Below are 16,858 nucleotides of genomic sequence, written 5' to 3'. Positions count from 1 at the left end.
CACTGCAGTCCACTGGAGGATGAGATATTCCTCTGTCACACACACCCCCTTTGATGAAGCCATTTCTGTTCTGAGGAATATTTACACTGACTTGATGGACAGAGGGGAGATCAGTGGCGACCCATATGAGTATGAGAAGGCCTTTGACGTCTGGGAGATGGAGGGGCAAAAAGGCACCCCCGCCTCAGCCTCCTTGACGTGCCTGTTGCCGCCACTGACCCCTCTGTGGGGTTGGCCATGTTCCAGCCTTGACTGCACGGCCACCCGGCAGCCTAACTGTTAAATTGAACAAAGCTGGGCCCCTAATCCCACCCAATGCCTGCCACAGTCAGACGTACTTGCCTCTCGGCCACGTAGAGGGACCTTGTGCATCAGGGACCTCCAGAAGGTCTTGTCATTCCTGGCCCGGCTCTTTCAAACTCAAGCTCTATAGTTCAGTCCATGGCAGTAAGCAGAATATTTTCATGGGTGTTTAAAAAAAATCCTTTTATTTTTAAAAAATTGTACTTAAAGTTGACATAATAGATTTTGCAATACACAGTTAAAGAGACATCCCTACAGAGAGGAAATGTGGGTTGTTGGAGATGTAGGAGAGCACATCTGTCCGCGTCTGCATCTGTGTCAGTGGGAATCCTTCCGATTGGCATTAAATGCCACCCTGATGCTCCCAGGCCCCTCTGCCATGGAAACAGAGCATTAACGGCTATTTCTCTTTCTTTAAAATATGCCAATAAAGCTCAATTGCCCATGTAATTGCCGTGTATTTCTCTCCTACCACAAACTTCATTTCTGATTAGGGAAAAATTCAACAGACAGGAGGAAAAAAATGCAAGCAGCCCAAGCCCTACCAAGCCATTTGTTTGCGTTCCGCTCCCTGCCGCCTGTGCTCTCCAGATGGAAGCCTCCGGGGGGTGGGGTGGGGGGACACCAGCAAACAAGGTGCCAGCAGCAGAGCTGGCAGAGCCAAACGGGCCCCTGAGGAACAGCAGCGGTCTGCCAGTGACCCCCGAGCCCAGCTTTGCCGCGCGTCTCAGAAAGACGGGTCAACGGAAAACAAGAACCACCCCTCTGACTGGAGGGACAGGTGGAATCCTGCCACAGCTGTGGGTCTGGAGGCCCCTCTGGACAGGGGCTGTGGCCACTCAGGAAGGCAAAGAAAGCACCGTGGGGGGGAGATCGGCGGGTGCCGTTCTTGGCTGACAGCAGGAACAGGCTGTGCCATCCCAATGCCCCCAAGGGCTCAGCACTTCCCCATGCGGGCCTTGATGCCACCCTCAGCCTTGGGCATTCCCAATGTTTAGCTTTTGTGGGTTCCCTTTCGGCCTGCACGGGGGAAAAAACAGTGGGTAGGGGATGGGGGTGGGGGTGGCATCAGGCACGGACCCAAGGCACTGGCGTGGTCTTGACAGGAATGAATCTACTCCCAACAAAATACCAGATCCGCTCATTATATACGTACTCATTTCAGAGTGAGTGCCACTGACATACAAACAAAGGGGCAACGAAATGGCTTCTCGGAGGGGACCAGCTGATGTGTTCAGGGAGGGAGAGAGGAGGCAGGGCTTCAGAGGAGACCCAGGAAGGCCGAAGCATTAGCCAGTCAGTCACAGGAGCTTCCCTGTGGAAGTGGCACTTGGGGAGCAGAAGCCATTCCTGCCCATGAGGCTGAACCCTGCACCCCAAACACAGCCTCCTTGGCAAGAAGCCCACGGCCTCCCCCCTTCTCACACGACCAGACCCTCTTTTTGTAAGACATGCTCGCGCCAGGAAGGCCCAGACCCTGAGAGCTGGCTGAGAAGGGTGACTAGATCATTATTTTATCTCTGGTCCCCCAAAGAATAACTGGCCTCATAAACACAGCTTCAGGATGATAAGAGATGGGACGTGGGGGGGGGGGAGAAGATGAAAAACTAAAGGAGGTTGGCCTTGGCACCCATGTCTGGTCTGATTGTCGCATGTTCCTCGCGGGCAGGGCGTCCATAACCAGGAGACCCACGGCCCCTTCCTCACTTGCCCAGTGTCCGAAGGGAAGAGGTCCCTGGCCTTTCAGTCGCCGGCCCAGTCAGAGCAGCAGAAGGGCCCACAGCCTCCACAGGGGCACCCAGGACGACCTGAGAGGGCAGGGAGCGCTCACGGGGGCCATTGGTGGAAGGAAGGGTGGGAACGCTCGCCGGGGTTCCCTTTGAAGGTCCCAGGGCGCTGGCAGAATCGAGCGGGGCCACAGCATGCAGGACCCGCTCCATCAGCATCCCCAGTGGCAGCGGCTCCTCTCCCACCCCCCCTCCCCCCTCCCAGGCTTGGATGGAAACGGTGCATTTCGCCAACGGGAGCCGACATCCTCTGGCCGCCTTCAACCGGCCTGTTTAGAGCCTTCTCGGACCCTTCTGCTATTTCAGAGCTGTTGCGTTGAAGGCTGCAGAGCAGACAAGGCTCTCTCTCCCTGATTAAACCAAATCTCAACCTTTGAATTAACCTGAATTCCCTGTGAGGTGTACAAGGGGACCTCCCGTAAATGAGGAGAGAGAGAGAGAGATGACAGGAAGGAGGAGAGGGTGCCTGTGCTTTCCCTGTGTGCATTTCTCTGTCCCAACAGAAGCAGGCTTCCTTCTTCTGGGGCTGAACTTCTGCTACTCACCATGGCCTGGGCTCCGAGCCCTGCAGGCGCCCTGTGGGCTGAGCCTGGGCGTTTCTAGATTCTCCTGGTTTTCTTCTTTCCCCAAAGGTGGACAGATGTGCCACCAATGAGGGCAAGTTAACCAAAGAATGCAAGAGCTAGAAGAGGAGGAGGAGAGCTGAAGGGAGAAGCCTCTACTTGCTAGGCAAGCAGGGCAGCGGTGGTGGTGGTATCTCATCAGGTGACCTAGTGGTGCTGAGGTATTCCGCAGACTCCCTGAACCCTGGAAAGCCATAAATGTGGGGTTCTCATATCAGACGGTGTTGGTCTCCCTAGGGAACTCAGCAGCCCTATACGTAGACCCTCTCTGAGCAAGACCCTCTTCTGCCCAGCTGTAGAGCAGCCTTGGACCTTCTCCGTGTTGAAGACAATGGGAGACTCCCCTTCCAACCGCCCTCAACTCTCAAGCGCTTCTCTGGAACTGGGGAAAACAGAGGAAGGGGACAGGTGGAAAGCAGTTTCTTCTTGCTTTATTTTACAATTTCTCATGAAACATATTTATAGCACATCAATATTTATTTTATTTTATTTTTTGCCTCGGTGCAAGACACAGGCATGTTGCATAAGTAGAAACCTTTAAACCTTTAAGAAAATAAAAATAAGAAATAAAGCACTTAACTGAGATTCCAGCTAAGTATGTAAAACTATATCTGTAATGGCCAAAGTGAAAAATGTTAACAGCAAAAGTTGCTTCTTAAGAATGATCTTCAGATGGAAACCACCAAACCAGCACCTTCCATCTCATTAACCCTGTATCCTCCAGCAGCATGTCATGTACTAGAACTCTTGTGCCACTCTTGTGCTGTAGAAATATGGGGAAGAGCACCTGGGTGTGTATGTGGGGGTGGGGTGGGGGTGCTTCCTCCCACATTAAGCCCCTCAAAAGTGGCTCTTGACATGCCTCCCCAAGGAGCACCTGCCCAGAGGACATCCTGGGCGCCCTGAGCCAAAGACGACTGCCTGCACTCTTTGCCAGCATCCCCTCCCATTGCCCCCCCGCGCATCCCCCCCATCTTCCTGATGGGCACAAGGCCTTTCCCATTCATCACTCACTTCTCTGGGGGAGGAAGCCTGCCCCCCCTTGCCGGCTGAGGTTCTCCAACTGGAATGAGAGGGGACCCTTCTGTGGGGGAGGGTCAGTCCCTATGCGCCCCCCTGCCCCTCATGCCTGTAGCAAATTGTTGCACCCCTTTAACACAAAGGTTGTGTTACCTTGGCAGTTTGGGAGAATAAAGTTATCTCAAGAGATCAGTCACAAGCGTGCTGAGGCTTCTTGAGAACTGGCTTCAGACAGCATTCTTCTTCACAGTGATAAATATGAAAGGTTGGAAAAAAAAGGTCAGCACAAAACATTTCCACCTTTGTTTTTCTTTTTTAAAGTTTGTATGCAAAAATCATTTCTTTGTATTAGCAATTATAAAAATTACAAACTCTTCCTTGAAGTAACTGCATCTGTAAGTTATGGTAGAAAAAGTTTTTGGGAAGTAAGATTTAAAATGGAGTTTGCATAAAATGGAAACTGGCCTTTCGGTCAAACGTCCAAGATAGGCGGGTGGGGCCGCGGAGTGGCCCACGTGGTCGATTAACGGAGACAGCTAATGGAACAACCCAAAAAACCTCACGGGGCAATTGGGAAATGGAGGAGGAGCTGGAAATGGGACAAAATCAACACTGAAAAAGATGCCATGAATAATGTGCTCGTTTTTGCAGTTTTGGCACTTCATTGGAACAATTACTTTTTCTTTTTTTTTTGTCAAGGACCCAAACATGTAGAAAAGGTTGACAGCTCTTGGACATACCTTGCAAATATAGCACTTTTATGTTCTGGCAAACACGGAAACAGAGTTAAACATTCCCACAGAGTTGCACACGCATGCATGAATCAGACGTTGGTAAGATGAGGTCACGGATCTTGGCGCTGACGATTATTGGCGGCGGGGGGGAGTTTTTCAGGCAGTTTCTTCCACAGACCGTGTTTCTGACTTGAGTCTGACAAATTCTTTTGCAACGTCGTCACTGGTCCTCTGAGAGAGTATCTGGAGGATGGTCAGCCCTGTCTCGTCCATGTGGATGCTCCTGAGCAGCGGGTGCCAAGCGGCACTGCTCCCACGCTCTGCCAGGCCACGCAGCTGGAGGACGGTCATGCCGATGACGTGGTCTTCCCTCGCAAAACAGTAATCCTTCACAGAGAGGTGAAGCTCATAGGATCCGGGCCTCTCATCGCTGCTCAAAAGGCTAGGGAGAGAGAGAGAGACAGCACAGCGGGTCAGAATTACACACACACACACACACACACACACACACACACACACACACACACACACACACACACACACACACACACACACACACACACACACACACACACACACACACACACACACACAGAGTTTTTGCACGCCCACCAGCCCAGCCACGTTCAGAGAGCAGCACTTACAACTGGAAGGTCTCGTTGTACTTGGGAGACCACGTGTTGCTCTTGGTTTTGGTGCTGTGTTTTCTTTTTTTGTCACTCAGGTTGGGTCCCAGAAGGCAAACCTCCACAAAGGGCCGGAACATGGAACTCGTTTGCCAGTTGAGATTTTTAATTGCTATAACTGCAAACAAAAACAATGATTGATTATACAAACGTACGGACGGTGAGAGTTGAGGGCCTTAGATGGAGCCCCCAAAGCAGAGAGGCACAACGGAAAGGAAGGCAGTCACTCCTTTCTGACTGTTCCCTACGCAGAAGCTAAGAGGCCGGGGGGGGGGGCAGGCAGCGAGCGACACCTTTTGCGTTTACAAAAGGCAAATGGGCCCCGGTCAGGGGCGTGTGTGTTAAGGTAGTCCCACAAATAGCCGGAACAGACACCGGCCAAATGCAAAACAGGAGCATTGGGTTGTTCCAAAAGCCCTCTTCTCATGCCTGTGAGGGGAACTCCAAGGTAAAGGTAAAGGTTCCCCTTGACAATTTTTTTTGTCCAGTCGTCTTCGACTCTAGGGGGCGGTGCTCATCCCCGTTTCCAAGCCATAGAGCCAGTGTTTTGTCCGAAGACAATCTTCCATGGTCACATGGCCAGTGCGACTTAGACACGGAACGCTGTGACCTTCCCACCGAGGTGGTCCCTATTTATCTACTTGCATTTGCATGTTTTCGAGCTGCTAGGTTGGCGGGAGCTGGGACAAGCGATGGGAGCTCACTCCGTCGCGTGGATTCGATCTTATGACTGCTTGGTCTTCTGACCCTGCAGCACAGGCTTCTGTGGTTTAGTCCGCAGCGCCACCACGTCCCTGAGGGGAACTCTGCTGCCCTCCAATAACCGATGCCCATCTTCCACACCAACAGGGCAGGACTTTGGGGTAGAACAAGCAGAGCTCGCCCTCCACATTTTAAAGCCATACCTCCCCTCCTTCCCCCAGAACACCAAAGTCTACGTAGGGTTCAAAACTGCCAAGCCTCCTGGCCCTGGGTGGACCTCTCGCCTCCTCGCCTTCAGAAGCTGCCCTTCCTAAGGGCTTCCCCCCCCCTCGCAACACCCGGGCTGAGCAGACAAAGGGGAGAGGGCACAGGAGGCGCCTGCCTCCTGCCATTGGGGGGGGCTGTAGCCCAGCCCCTCCTCTCTGCACAGACCCCCCACCCCCCACCCCAGGAACGGCCTTTCCAAAGGCACCCCAGTCCAGGGCAGGGTCCCTCTGCAGGGGCCGCCAGGGGTCAGAGGGCCAGGCCACCCACCTTTCACCGTGACCTTCTGCTCCCCCGTTCCGGGCTGTGGGTTCAGGTCCACCTGCAGGTTGATCTCCCCGGCGGTGTCGTCCTTGGTCGCCTGGCCTGCCGGGGAAGAGGAGGAGAGGGGGTGTCTTGAGGGTGGGCACCCCGAGGGCCCAGATGGGGCTTCAGGCCTCTGGAAGGGAAAACACTGGCTGGACGGGGGGGGCAGGGAACCCTTCCTGACTCTAAGCAGCCAGGAGGAACCGTGAGAAGATAAGGGGAGCCCGGAAAGAGGGTGAAGGCCTGGAAATGAGGCCCCCACCCCCGGTCCTAACTGGGAGGCAAAACTAGGTCCTTTCTGGCCACTTTCTCCCCTCCCCCGAGAGAGAGGAGGGGGGCTCTGGCTCCAGCGCCTCTGTCATTTTCCAGATGGTCTCCATGAGAGCAGAAAACACCCGTGGGGAGGAGGAGGAACAAGCAAGGTTCCCAGCCGGGTGCAAAAGCAGGTGGTGAGGCAGCGTAGGAAATAATTTCAGAGGGAGGTCGTGCCGGCTTGGTTTCCGATGGCAGTGAGGTTGGTGCGTGTGTGTCTGTGTGTGTGTGCGGGGGGGGGGCAAAGTGAGAGGGAAGAGTTTCAGGAATAGCCGAGGAGCTGCGCTCTTTGACATCAAGATCAGCATCCTGAAGGATCCCTGCCAGGGTTTTTGAAGACCCGACTGCAGCAACATGAAAGCAAGATGGCCCTCCCTCTATCCCTCCCTCCCTCCCTCCCTCCCTCCTCCATCTGCAGTGAAGGGCTTTATGGCTTTGGCCAGTGGAGGAAAGCAGGCGCTTCTTCAGGCTGTCCCCACAGGCCAGAGGGCGGACCAGGCCCCCCCCTCGGTGAAAATGGGGAGACAGGCGTTCCCTGTGAAGCGTTCCCTCAGGGCCGGGCCTTCCCTTCAGCTTCCACAGAAGTTCTAAGCTCTCCTGCTAAAACAGGCGAACCCATCTTGTCCTGGGCCAGGCTGTGGGTCTCCAGGGCTTCACACGGTCAGCTAAGACCACCCCTGCCCCCCCCAGGAACAGTTTTTGAGTCGGTTGGACTCTGCCATCATCGAGGAGAAGGACAGGCCCTCTTCCCCACCTCTAGTCATCTTTGAAAGAGAGAGCAAACAACCTGCAGTGACCACCCCCCAGAGGGGAAGATACTGATTTCAGGGACCCCAGCCTAGCCTGAAGGGCCTTCCCCATCTCCCAAAACTCTTTCCCACCAAGAAGCTGAGGTAAGCAGAGGACTGAGCTCCAGAAAAGGAGGAAGCAACCAGCACCAGCACCGACTCTGGATGAGACTTTTCTGCCAATGCCTGATGGATTGGCTTCTCTTCAGACCCACATGGTGCCACGTGACCTCTGCCGCCGGCCCTTCTGGCCACTTCCTGGGACTGTGGCTGGGTGGGCATCACCTCTATTGCCAGCAAAAGCCAATGTGTCAGGGACGGGACGGGACGGGACGGACGGGACGGTGGGTGCCCCAACGGTGCTTCCGCCTCCTCTGGCCTCTGGAACTGGGGGCCACCCTGGATGATGGGGAAATGGTCACCCCGAAGGGTGGGGTCAGGGCCAGCTTGCTCTCCAGAGGCCTGGTGCTTCTGGGCAAGTGGCGCGTCTAGCCGGAGCCTCGGGTGGCTCTAAATGGGTAAAGAGAAGGCAGGAGGCACCTAAGAGCTTTGAAAGGCTGCTGTGCGGCTGTCTTTAAATTCCTGCCACAGGTTGCTTTTCTGAAAGCAAGTCTTGGGGGAGGCATAATCTGTCTTCTAGAAACACAGTGATTAAATGAGATGAACAATGGAGATCTTTTCAATTATTCCCCCACAACTGTAAACAAATGGAAAGTAATTGGAAAATGAAGACTTCATCCCTGTCTGTGGAGGAAGCGGATTAAGGACTCCGCTGTCTTGGCCGCTGGGGATTTCCAGCGAGCGGAAAGGGGCCTTGAACGAGGAAAAACCAAATAAAATGAAGCCAGGTTGCCTGCCCCTCCCCCCAAAGCTCTCTTTGCGAAACCGCCATCTTCTGGACTGAGAAACGCCTTTGCGCCCAAGGGGCAGGCGGTCCTGGTCACGTTTCCATCCCTCTGAAGGCAAACTGCCCTGGTTTCATCCCAGGAAGAAATCCTGCAGGACTGGCGCCTAAGGAAGGAGCTCAGCTCCTCTTCCTCTTCCGCTCTGAACAGAAGAGCTACAGAGGTCTGGAAATGGGTGGCTCAGTTTTCCTTCATGCATGGCAATGCAAAGAGGAATGGGGACCGAGAGGAAGAGGAAATCTTGGTGGCTGGGTGCCCTGCCGCCTGCTGAAGCGTGGAGGCAAAGGTCAAGGCCTTTTGTCCAACGGGGAAGGGGCCTAGTTCCCCTTCGCTCCAAGATGCCCCGGAAGTCACCTCTTCTCTTTCAAGAAGGCAGGACTCACCATGACAGAGGGTGGAAGAGAGGCAGAGATGTGGAGGATCCCGAACAGGTGCTCCTGCCTTGGGGACCCAAACAGTCAAGGTCGTCCTCACGGTCGCATCCTGCCCTCACCCCGGCCGCACACACACACCCCACTGCCACTACTACTGTTGCTGCTTTGCAAGATGTCTGATCTGGCTCACAAGTGTGGTTGCGAGACGCTTTCCCACTTGGCCGGATGGCCCACGTTATGTAGAACATGGAAAGCTGGTCTCTGTGGCTCATCTCATAGAATCCTAGAATTGTGGTAGGGTTGGAAGGAACCCTGGAGGTCTTCTAGTCCAACCCCCTGGAGCCCAAGGCAGGAGACCTCAGACCATCCCGGACAGAAGGCTGTCCCATGGGGCACCCACCACCTCGAGAGGCGAGCTGTTCCACTGCCGCATCTCCCCTGCAGACACCTGGCTACTCATCAGGAGAAAGCGAGTGCCAATTTGGGTGGGTGGGTGCGCGCGCGCTCTGGTAAAGAGGGGAGGGAGACCCGCTTCTCCAGCTGGAAGCCCCCCTAAAAGCCTCTCCAGTTCTCCTCCAGACTCAGTGACCTGAACGGACCTCTGAAGTTGCAAAACATGAACCCTGAAATCTCTCCTGGGGCAGCGGCACCGTCTCTCTCTCTCTCTCTGCGCTCCATGAGGAAATGGCCACCCCCCCCCTTCAAGAGGAGGAGGGCGAGAGGCAGAGGCTGTTGATCAGCCCAGAAGACTAGCCTTGCTGTGCAGCTTCTGCTGGGCAGGCCCTGGAGGATGGCCTTCCCCCTGCTCCCCTCCAGCACCAAGAGGGAGGGCTCCGGGCTCCAGGCAGCCCACTCACCTTGTGCCACCTGGGTATCAATGAATTTCCTGATCAGGATGTCCGTGGGCTGAGTGTAAAGGTTCAGTGCGTACTTGAGGGACTGCATTTCCGGACTCTTCTCCAGGAAGTTCTTCTTCAGCCCACTGCCTCCTGCATGGAAGTATTGCTAAAACAGAAACCAGGGGGAGAGGAGAGGAGAGGAGAGGCGTTCAGCCACTTGAACCCGAACTTGGAAAGGTGGCCAGCCTTGGCCCTCTGAGCAACTGCCCTGCCAGGATGGGAAAGGAGCGAAAGGGCACAGACTTTGGCCTGGTCTCTCTCCCCCCCCACCTCCCCAGGCCTTAGTGGGTGAGCTCTCCCTCTGCTGCCCCCGCTGGGATAAGAGCCTCCCCCACCCACGGTCCTAACAGAAAGGTGAAGCCCACTCTGTGAATGGCTCCTGCGGGAGAGCCCGGCTGCCTGCCTGCCCCCCCCCGGAGGCATCATCCCCCCCTCGAGCCAGTGGAAGCGCCGGCGAAGAAGCCTGCTCGAGTTCTGCTCTCGGTTCTGCCCAGCTTTGCTGGATGGTAGCCAACAGAGTTGAATTGCTGGGAGGTAAACTTAATTAGCTGGCAATTAGTGAGCAAAAATGCCTGATTAGACCCATCTTTCAAGGCAGAATTGATGTTCAGCGATGGGGGTGTGGCCTGTGAAATTCACCCCCCCTTGACAGCCTTGAGGAAGACAGATCACCAAACCGTGAGGGGTCTCAGGGCCCCTCTGACCCCACGTGGTGGGAGCCCCACGGCTTGGGTCGTCTCTGTGCGGGAAGGAAGGACACACACACACAACACACACACACACCCGCAGCCGCAGCCGCAGAGCCCGGCACTCCTGGACCGCTTGTGTTGTGCAGATTTAAAAGTCTTGGAACTTTTTTTTAAAAAAAAGTTTATTGTGAAGGATACAGTTACTGAGTAACTGTATCCTTCACAATAAACTTTTTTTAAAAAAAGTATCTCATGAGCCTGGGCCTCTCCTGTGCTTTTTTGAAGTCAATTTCTCAAAAAGATCAAAGAAATACCAGAACATGCTACTTCCTTCTGACCTCCAACTACACCTTGGGTGTTCTTAAAATTCCTTGCCTTGCAGGACGAACTTTGAAATGGTTGCTTGTTGACTGGGGGTGACTAAAATAAACACAATTGCCCAAAGGAAGTCTCCAGACATCCTGCCTGGGATGGAGAGGGAGGAAAAAGGGCTAGACGCTGCCAGAGGCCTGCAAACAGAGGCACTTGGCGGACGGTGGCGGCGGCGACGACAGCGATGAAAGGCCACAGATTACTATTTGCTTAAAAGAAACTGGAGGCTGGAATTGACACGCCACCGTGCTTGTCAATATGAGACTTGCATTTGATTTGCGCAGACAGAAGTGCCTTATTTGAATACTGTCTGCTCTGCACTTTTGTGGCAAAGTTAAAAAAGAAAACAAAACAAAACAAAGCAAAGAGAACCCAACAACATGTGGAGACCTGAGACGACCTCTATGGTTGGACGTTAACTAAGTGGTACCTTAATGGTTGCCAGAACCACGTCCATGATTGCACACTGCCTCAGCGTCAGGCTTTTGGTGTCCTCCCGAATGACGTGGTCCTGAAAAGAAATGCAAGGGTGGGAGCAACGGAGGAACGTTTCTGAGCGCCGGGCGCTCGGATCATCCCTCTGCCCCCTCGGTGGGGAGCATCAGCTGCTCCTCTGCCCAGCAGTGAGCAAACCGAGTGGCTTTTAACACACGATCAACAGCGGCCGAGGTTCACGGCTACCCGGGGCCAGTGGGGCAGTTTTCAGACAACACTCGCCAAGTAGTGGAGGAGGAAGAGGAAAGAGTTTCCCCCTGGCTGTTGGAAGGGATGTGCTCGTGGAGCCTTCATGTTGAGAGGCAGTCTACCACTGGCGGAGAACAGCAGGAGGAGGAGGAGGAGGAGGCGGCGGCAGCTATGAGCTCTCTCTCTCTCAGCCGGGGCCTTTGCAGAGGCCAGCAGGCAAGCGCTGGTTGCCACAAGCGGCTGGACTCTTCTGGCGAGGATCCTGCCGGGCAGGGTGTCCCTCCTGGCCCCTCTCCCTGGAAAGGCTACCTCCCGGCATCAGGAGGAGAGACCAGGGTCGAGGGGTCTCCCGCCCTGTGAGCGCGACCAAGAACCGCGGGGGGGGGGGAAAGGCTGCCCCCCCAGCCCATGTGTTGAGACCCCTCCTGCTCCTGCAGCGGCCCTGCGTCCATTTTGCGGGGCTGCGAGGAAGGCCGCCCTTACCTTCAGCTTAGAGAGTTGGCTGAAATCTTTGGCTGCGCTGAGAAGCATTGGGGGCCCCTGAGGACAGAAAGGAAAGAGGAGTTGGAGTCGGGGGGGGGCTGTGGGGAAGAGGCCCCCTCCATCTACTGGGGGCGGCCTGGGTGCCTTCTTCCTGAGCCTGCCGTGGTCCAGCAGGGGTGGGGGGGATGGCCTTGACCCTCTCCCCAAACCAAACAGAACAGGGCCTCGAGGCCCTGCCCTACCCTTGGGGCCGGCTTTGCCAGGCATGCCTCCCTTCTACCGTGTGAAGCCCACGGGCTGGCTGGAGTGCACTAGCAGCCATTTAGCTGCCATCCGTCAGAGAACGGCCTGCGGCCTCCATCTTCCTTTTGGCGCTTCCAGGCCACTTACCGTTTGGTCCGTCAGCGGTGGCAGCACAATCTGCTTCTCTATTTTGCTCAGGACCAGTTTCCAGAGCTCCTTCAAGACCCGCTTCAGGACCGTCTTCTCACAGATTTTTGCCGAGACGCTTAAGCTGCAAAGCCACAAAAGCCATCCTCTCATCAGAGGCCCAAGCGCCGGGGGGGGGGGCTCCCAGTGGCCGTGAAGGACGGCTGAGGCTAAGGCGGGCCGAAGGGGTTTGGGGAATGGAAGAAAGGGTCCCGGGCAGGGGAGCCCGGCTGAGCGCCTCTGCGCCCAGAGAGAGCCCTTAGACGGTGGTGGCGGCGGTGGGGACCCCCCCCCCGACTGTCCCTGCCTCAGCCATCCTGCAAGGAATGGGGCTGCCTGAGGTCCCTGCCCTGCTTACGTTTTGTCAAGGAGGTCCATCAGAGGTCTCAGCACCACTTCAGCATCCATGGCGTTGCTGCTGCCGCCGCCGCTGCTTTTGTTGGCGGCTGCCGCCCCGTTGCCTCTCAGCTGGTTCAACTCCAGACTCATTTGCTTCACACAGTCCTCAATGACAGCCTGGAAACTGAGGGAAACGCAGGAAGGAGGTCGCTGTGGAGGCAAGACCGAAGCCGCCCCCCACGTCCCCCACAGCCGTGCCCCACGTGGTCCAGGCCACGACCTCCCCTGGGGGGACCTTCCCCACTCAGGTGAGCAGTGGAAGCGCCTCCTTTATCCAGTCCATCCTGGTGCCCTTTTCCTCTGAGGCTTTCTGAGGTGGAGGAGCCGGGCACGGACCCAGGTGGCCTTGGGGACCACGTGGCGGTCCCATAAAGGGCTCGGCGGCTTGGCTGAGCCCCCTTTGGCTCCTTCCGACTCCTCCCGGTCCCAGGAAACTGAGCGTCTCGTGGCAGTTTTTTTTTGGCGGAGGGCCGGGGGTGGTGGTGGGGGAAAGTCATGCCAGAACACCCCTGGCTCTCCTCCCGGCCCATCGGGAAGGGGACAGCTTCTGTCTTCCTCGTGTGGCTTCGCCTTCCTTCCCTCACCACACAAACTGACTGAAAAATGGCTTCTGCACCCAGAAATATCCCTTATTTGATTACTGACAGACTATATTTCCAGCTGCCCTTTGAGGGGGAAAAACCCCCGCTTACAAAGCAGATTATAAAAGCTAGGCATACTATCACCTTGAAAGGACACGATAATGTCAAGGAAAAAAATCACTCACACGACTGCAGGGTGGGGGGGGGAGTATTCTGAAAACCACGCTGACAATTCTGGATGCAAAGAAATTGCAAAAGGCAGTTTCTATAAAGCTGTTCTCAAGGCAAACCGAAAACCTTAGGGCTCGGAAGGGCTTCCCGTGGCTGATGCCGAGCCCCGCCGGCTGCTTCCGTGGCCCTAGCCGGTGGGATCCTGCCCTGCCCTGGGCAGGCCAAGGGCCAGATGTGTCCTTCCCTGGTTCTCCCTGGCACATGCCTGGCTGAGCATTGGCACAGAATGTGCCCTGGCTCTGAGGTCCAGGCAATGGTGACGTGGGCTTCTCTGCAGTGGGGCCTTCCGGACCCGGTGGCCGTGGCCTGCCAGGCACAGGGCCCCAGGGGAGCAGCTCACCTGGCCCCATAGATCATGCTGAGCTCATCCAGAACGCCGCTCAGCTTGGCCTGCAGCTCCTTCAGGGCCGCGCTGGCTTCTGGGTCCAGCTGAAAGAGAGAACAGGGCCATGAGCTTCCCCTGCTGTGTCTCCTCAGAGACTCCCCAGAGGAGCGGAAGGAAGGGCAGTCAAGACATTCCTCTGTTAGGGGACATTAATGGGAAACCAACGTGGAAGCCGCAAGATGAGGAGGTGCCGGGCACAATCCACCAGGAAATCCTCCCACACAAGGGCCCAGAAAGGGAGGGGGCTTGCAGGGTCGCCAAAGGCCTGTCCCAGGGAGATTGCCCAGGGTGTGTGTGTGTGTGTGTGGGGGGGGGCTCAGACCCATGGCCACCTCCCCAGCTTCCTCTAGAGCCACCATTTCACTCGGTAGAAACAGAGGCCACAAGCCCCTCTATCTAGGTGCCACAGAATCAGGTGAACCCTCTCCCGTTTCCAAGTGCCCGTGCAGAAAGGGTGCTTGGTTGCCACCCGGCCTGGAAGCCTGAGCAGGCCTGCTGTGTGCCTTTTGCCCTGGAGAGGGGCAGGAGAGTTTCCACGCTGGTTTGCATTAAGTGTCATGAGAAGCAAAGTGTTCAGCCAGGAGAAGGTGTGGTGGTGGAGGACTTGGGTGGGGTGGAGGGGGGGGGAATCATGCTGCCACGGGAGGGAGAGAGGAAGGGAGGGAGGGGAGGAAGACGTGGTTTGTTTGTTTTTTCACTCCAGAGGTATCCGGATGAAGATGGCTTAGCCCAAAAAACTCAGCACACACCTGGGCTGCATCCAAGGCACTGTGGCATGCTTGTGTGCCTCCCTCACACCCAGCGGGGCAGCCACAGTGGCTCTGTTGCCCGGAGAGCACAGAAGACATCCCTCGGGCCACGCCGAGAGCTCTCCAGGAGAGCGTGAGCTGGCAGTGCGTGTCCATGTGCCGGCGTTTGCATTTCACTGCCAAAGTTGGTGCTGCTGCCTTTGCTACACCCCGGGGTTGCGTGGACACCCCCCCTCCCGCGCGCGGTCAGGGTGTGTGGTCAGAGTGAGGGATGGTGCACTGAAGGGTCAGGGGGCCTGGGAGGAGCCGTTTCTGGAGGGACTTGGCCAGGGAACGATGTCAGCAGCCGGAACGGACAGTCCAGAGACAGAATTGCCACGATCTAGGATTAATTTCATTTCTGAAAACACCCGAGGACTTCTGAGCACAGGCACATGAGCCCAACACACATCACAGCCAACTCAGACAGTGACACAGAGGTGAACGGAGCGGGTTGCTACAGCTACCGAGGCCTGATCCAGCACTTGCTTGGGCTTCCCCAAGGAACAAGCAAGGACTCTCATCTGCAGTCTGAACACGGGCGCTTCATGCTCGGAGGAGGAGCAACACCTGTCCACGGACGTGGCCTCTGCCTCCCACCTCTATCGTGGACATCTGGGGTGGGGGGCAAGGGAGCCGTCCGCTTGCCCTCCTCTGCAGGAAGGAAGGAAGGAAGGAAGGAAGGAAGGAAGGAAGGAAGGAAGGAAGGAAGGAAGGAAGGAAGGAAGGAAGGAAGGAGGGCGGGCGGGCGGGAGGGAGGAAGGAAGGAAGGAAGGAAGGAAGGAAGGAAGGAAGGAAGGAAGGAAGGAAGGAAGGAAAGGGCGAGGCCTGGAGGCAAGGCAGCTTTCTTCTAAGGCACAGAAGAGGGAAACCGAGAGATGGGGTGTGTGTGTGTGTGTGTGCGTGTGCGTGTCTCTCTCTCTCTCTCTCTCTCCCAGCCTCTGCACACTGGGAGTGACGCGTGGGGATGCCATGAGGGCTCCATCCTGTCCCTGTGCTGCTGTGAGGAATGGGAAGGACCAGATGAGCAGAGCTGCGCCTTTGATGTGGGAGCGCGCCCACCCCCCCAAGAGGCCACGGTCCACGGCAGAGCAAAATCTGGGGGAACAGCCCAGAAACAGCCAGGGCTCAGAACAACGTGAATGCCTGCTGGATCAGGGCCACAGCTGATGATGGGACACTTTCTTGTGGAAGCCATATTGGACGGTGAAACATCCCACCCGGGAAGTTTCTGAGAGATCCACAGCAGGTCTGGCGTCTGTGGGAGTGAGTGAGGCGACACGGCTGTAGGTGTGCGAGAAAGCCTGCTTCTTCTCCGCGTGGGAGAGAGCGCCCAGATGTGCCAATCTCACCCTCAAAGATGATGCCCCTCCCTGTCCTGGTCCCTCTCTTATGGACTGGGCCACAGATGTGCATCGAAAGGGACCCCTCACCGGCGCAGCCGGCTTGCCAAGACTACCGGCCCGTCTCCGTGGGGTGGAACTAGCTCAAAGGCCAAGGGGGGTGGGGGGGTGGGGTGGGGGGGTCTGCTGTCCTGCCCCCTTGCTAGAAAGACAACCACGGCTCGGCCGCTGTGTGCCTTCCGGGAAGGAAGCCATCCTGCTGCCCCTCAAAAGATCTGGAGCAGGGCCCCAGAGGCCCCGTGGATCTTTCAGGCCCTGAGCGCACAGCCTGTGGGTGGCAGACACGCATCCACATGCGCACGCGGGACCCTGGCGGTGCAGTGGCGCTGAGCCCCCTGGCAGGAGGCGAGGAGGAAGAAGAACAGCGGATGCTTACGGGCACAAACCTCATATGAAAATCGCTCCCCTTCTTGCTTCTGCTCAAGGAATGGCAAGTTCAAGGTGTTAGACAAAGACAGGATGAGACATTACAGACAAGCATGGGCACACGCCTCCCCCGCCCCCCCTGCCCCCGTCCACGCCCACACCAGAGCGCCAGGACACAGAAGAGAAACCGGTGGCAGGACAGCCCACAGAGAAGCAAGCAGACATCAAGACCGGAGGCCGGAGGCCGAGGCAGCCCAGCAGACGCACGCCTCAAAGGGAGCGAGGAGAGAGGGCCGCGCCCCGGAAGGGAGCCCAGGGCGGGCTGGGCCAGGCCCGAGGGGGTCT

At 56.6% G+C, this 16,858-nt stretch overlaps 1 protein-coding gene across 2 annotated transcripts in view; it reads right to left on the bottom strand.

Moving 5' to 3' along the window:
* Positions 1–3,127: 3,127 nt before the first annotated feature.
* UNC13C (unc-13 homolog C) overlaps positions 3,128–16,858 on the bottom strand; it is a 62,395-nt gene continuing 48,664 nt past the window's right edge. The window contains exons 23-32 of one of the 2 annotated variants that reach the window (XM_078381132.1): positions 16,534–16,563; positions 13,912–14,000; positions 12,719–12,883; positions 12,322–12,445; positions 11,932–11,988; positions 11,195–11,275; positions 9,662–9,809; positions 6,390–6,485; positions 5,112–5,271; positions 3,128–4,909 (exon numbers count right to left, since the gene is read on the bottom strand). In XM_078381132.1, coding sequence (XP_078237258.1) covers positions 4,624–4,909; positions 5,112–5,271; positions 6,390–6,485; positions 9,662–9,809; positions 11,195–11,275; positions 11,932–11,988; positions 12,322–12,445; positions 12,719–12,883; positions 13,912–14,000; positions 16,534–16,563 — 1,236 coding nt within the window. In that variant the 3' untranslated portion in view covers positions 3,128–4,623. The remainder of the gene's footprint in view (positions 4,910–5,111; positions 5,272–6,389; positions 6,486–9,661; positions 9,810–11,194; positions 11,276–11,931; positions 11,989–12,321; positions 12,446–12,718; positions 12,884–13,911; positions 14,001–16,533; positions 16,564–16,858) is intronic. The other variant, XM_078381131.1, reaches the window with a different exon arrangement.

The sequence above is a fragment of the Pogona vitticeps genome, chromosome 12 (genome assembly GCF_051106095.1).
Source record: "Pogona vitticeps strain Pit_001003342236 chromosome 12, PviZW2.1, whole genome shotgun sequence".
In the NCBI taxonomy this organism is placed as follows: Eukaryota; Metazoa; Chordata; class Lepidosauria; order Squamata; family Agamidae; genus Pogona; species Pogona vitticeps.
Note: the sequence above shows the minus strand (reverse complement) of the source record. Positions and strands in the feature narration are given on the sequence as shown.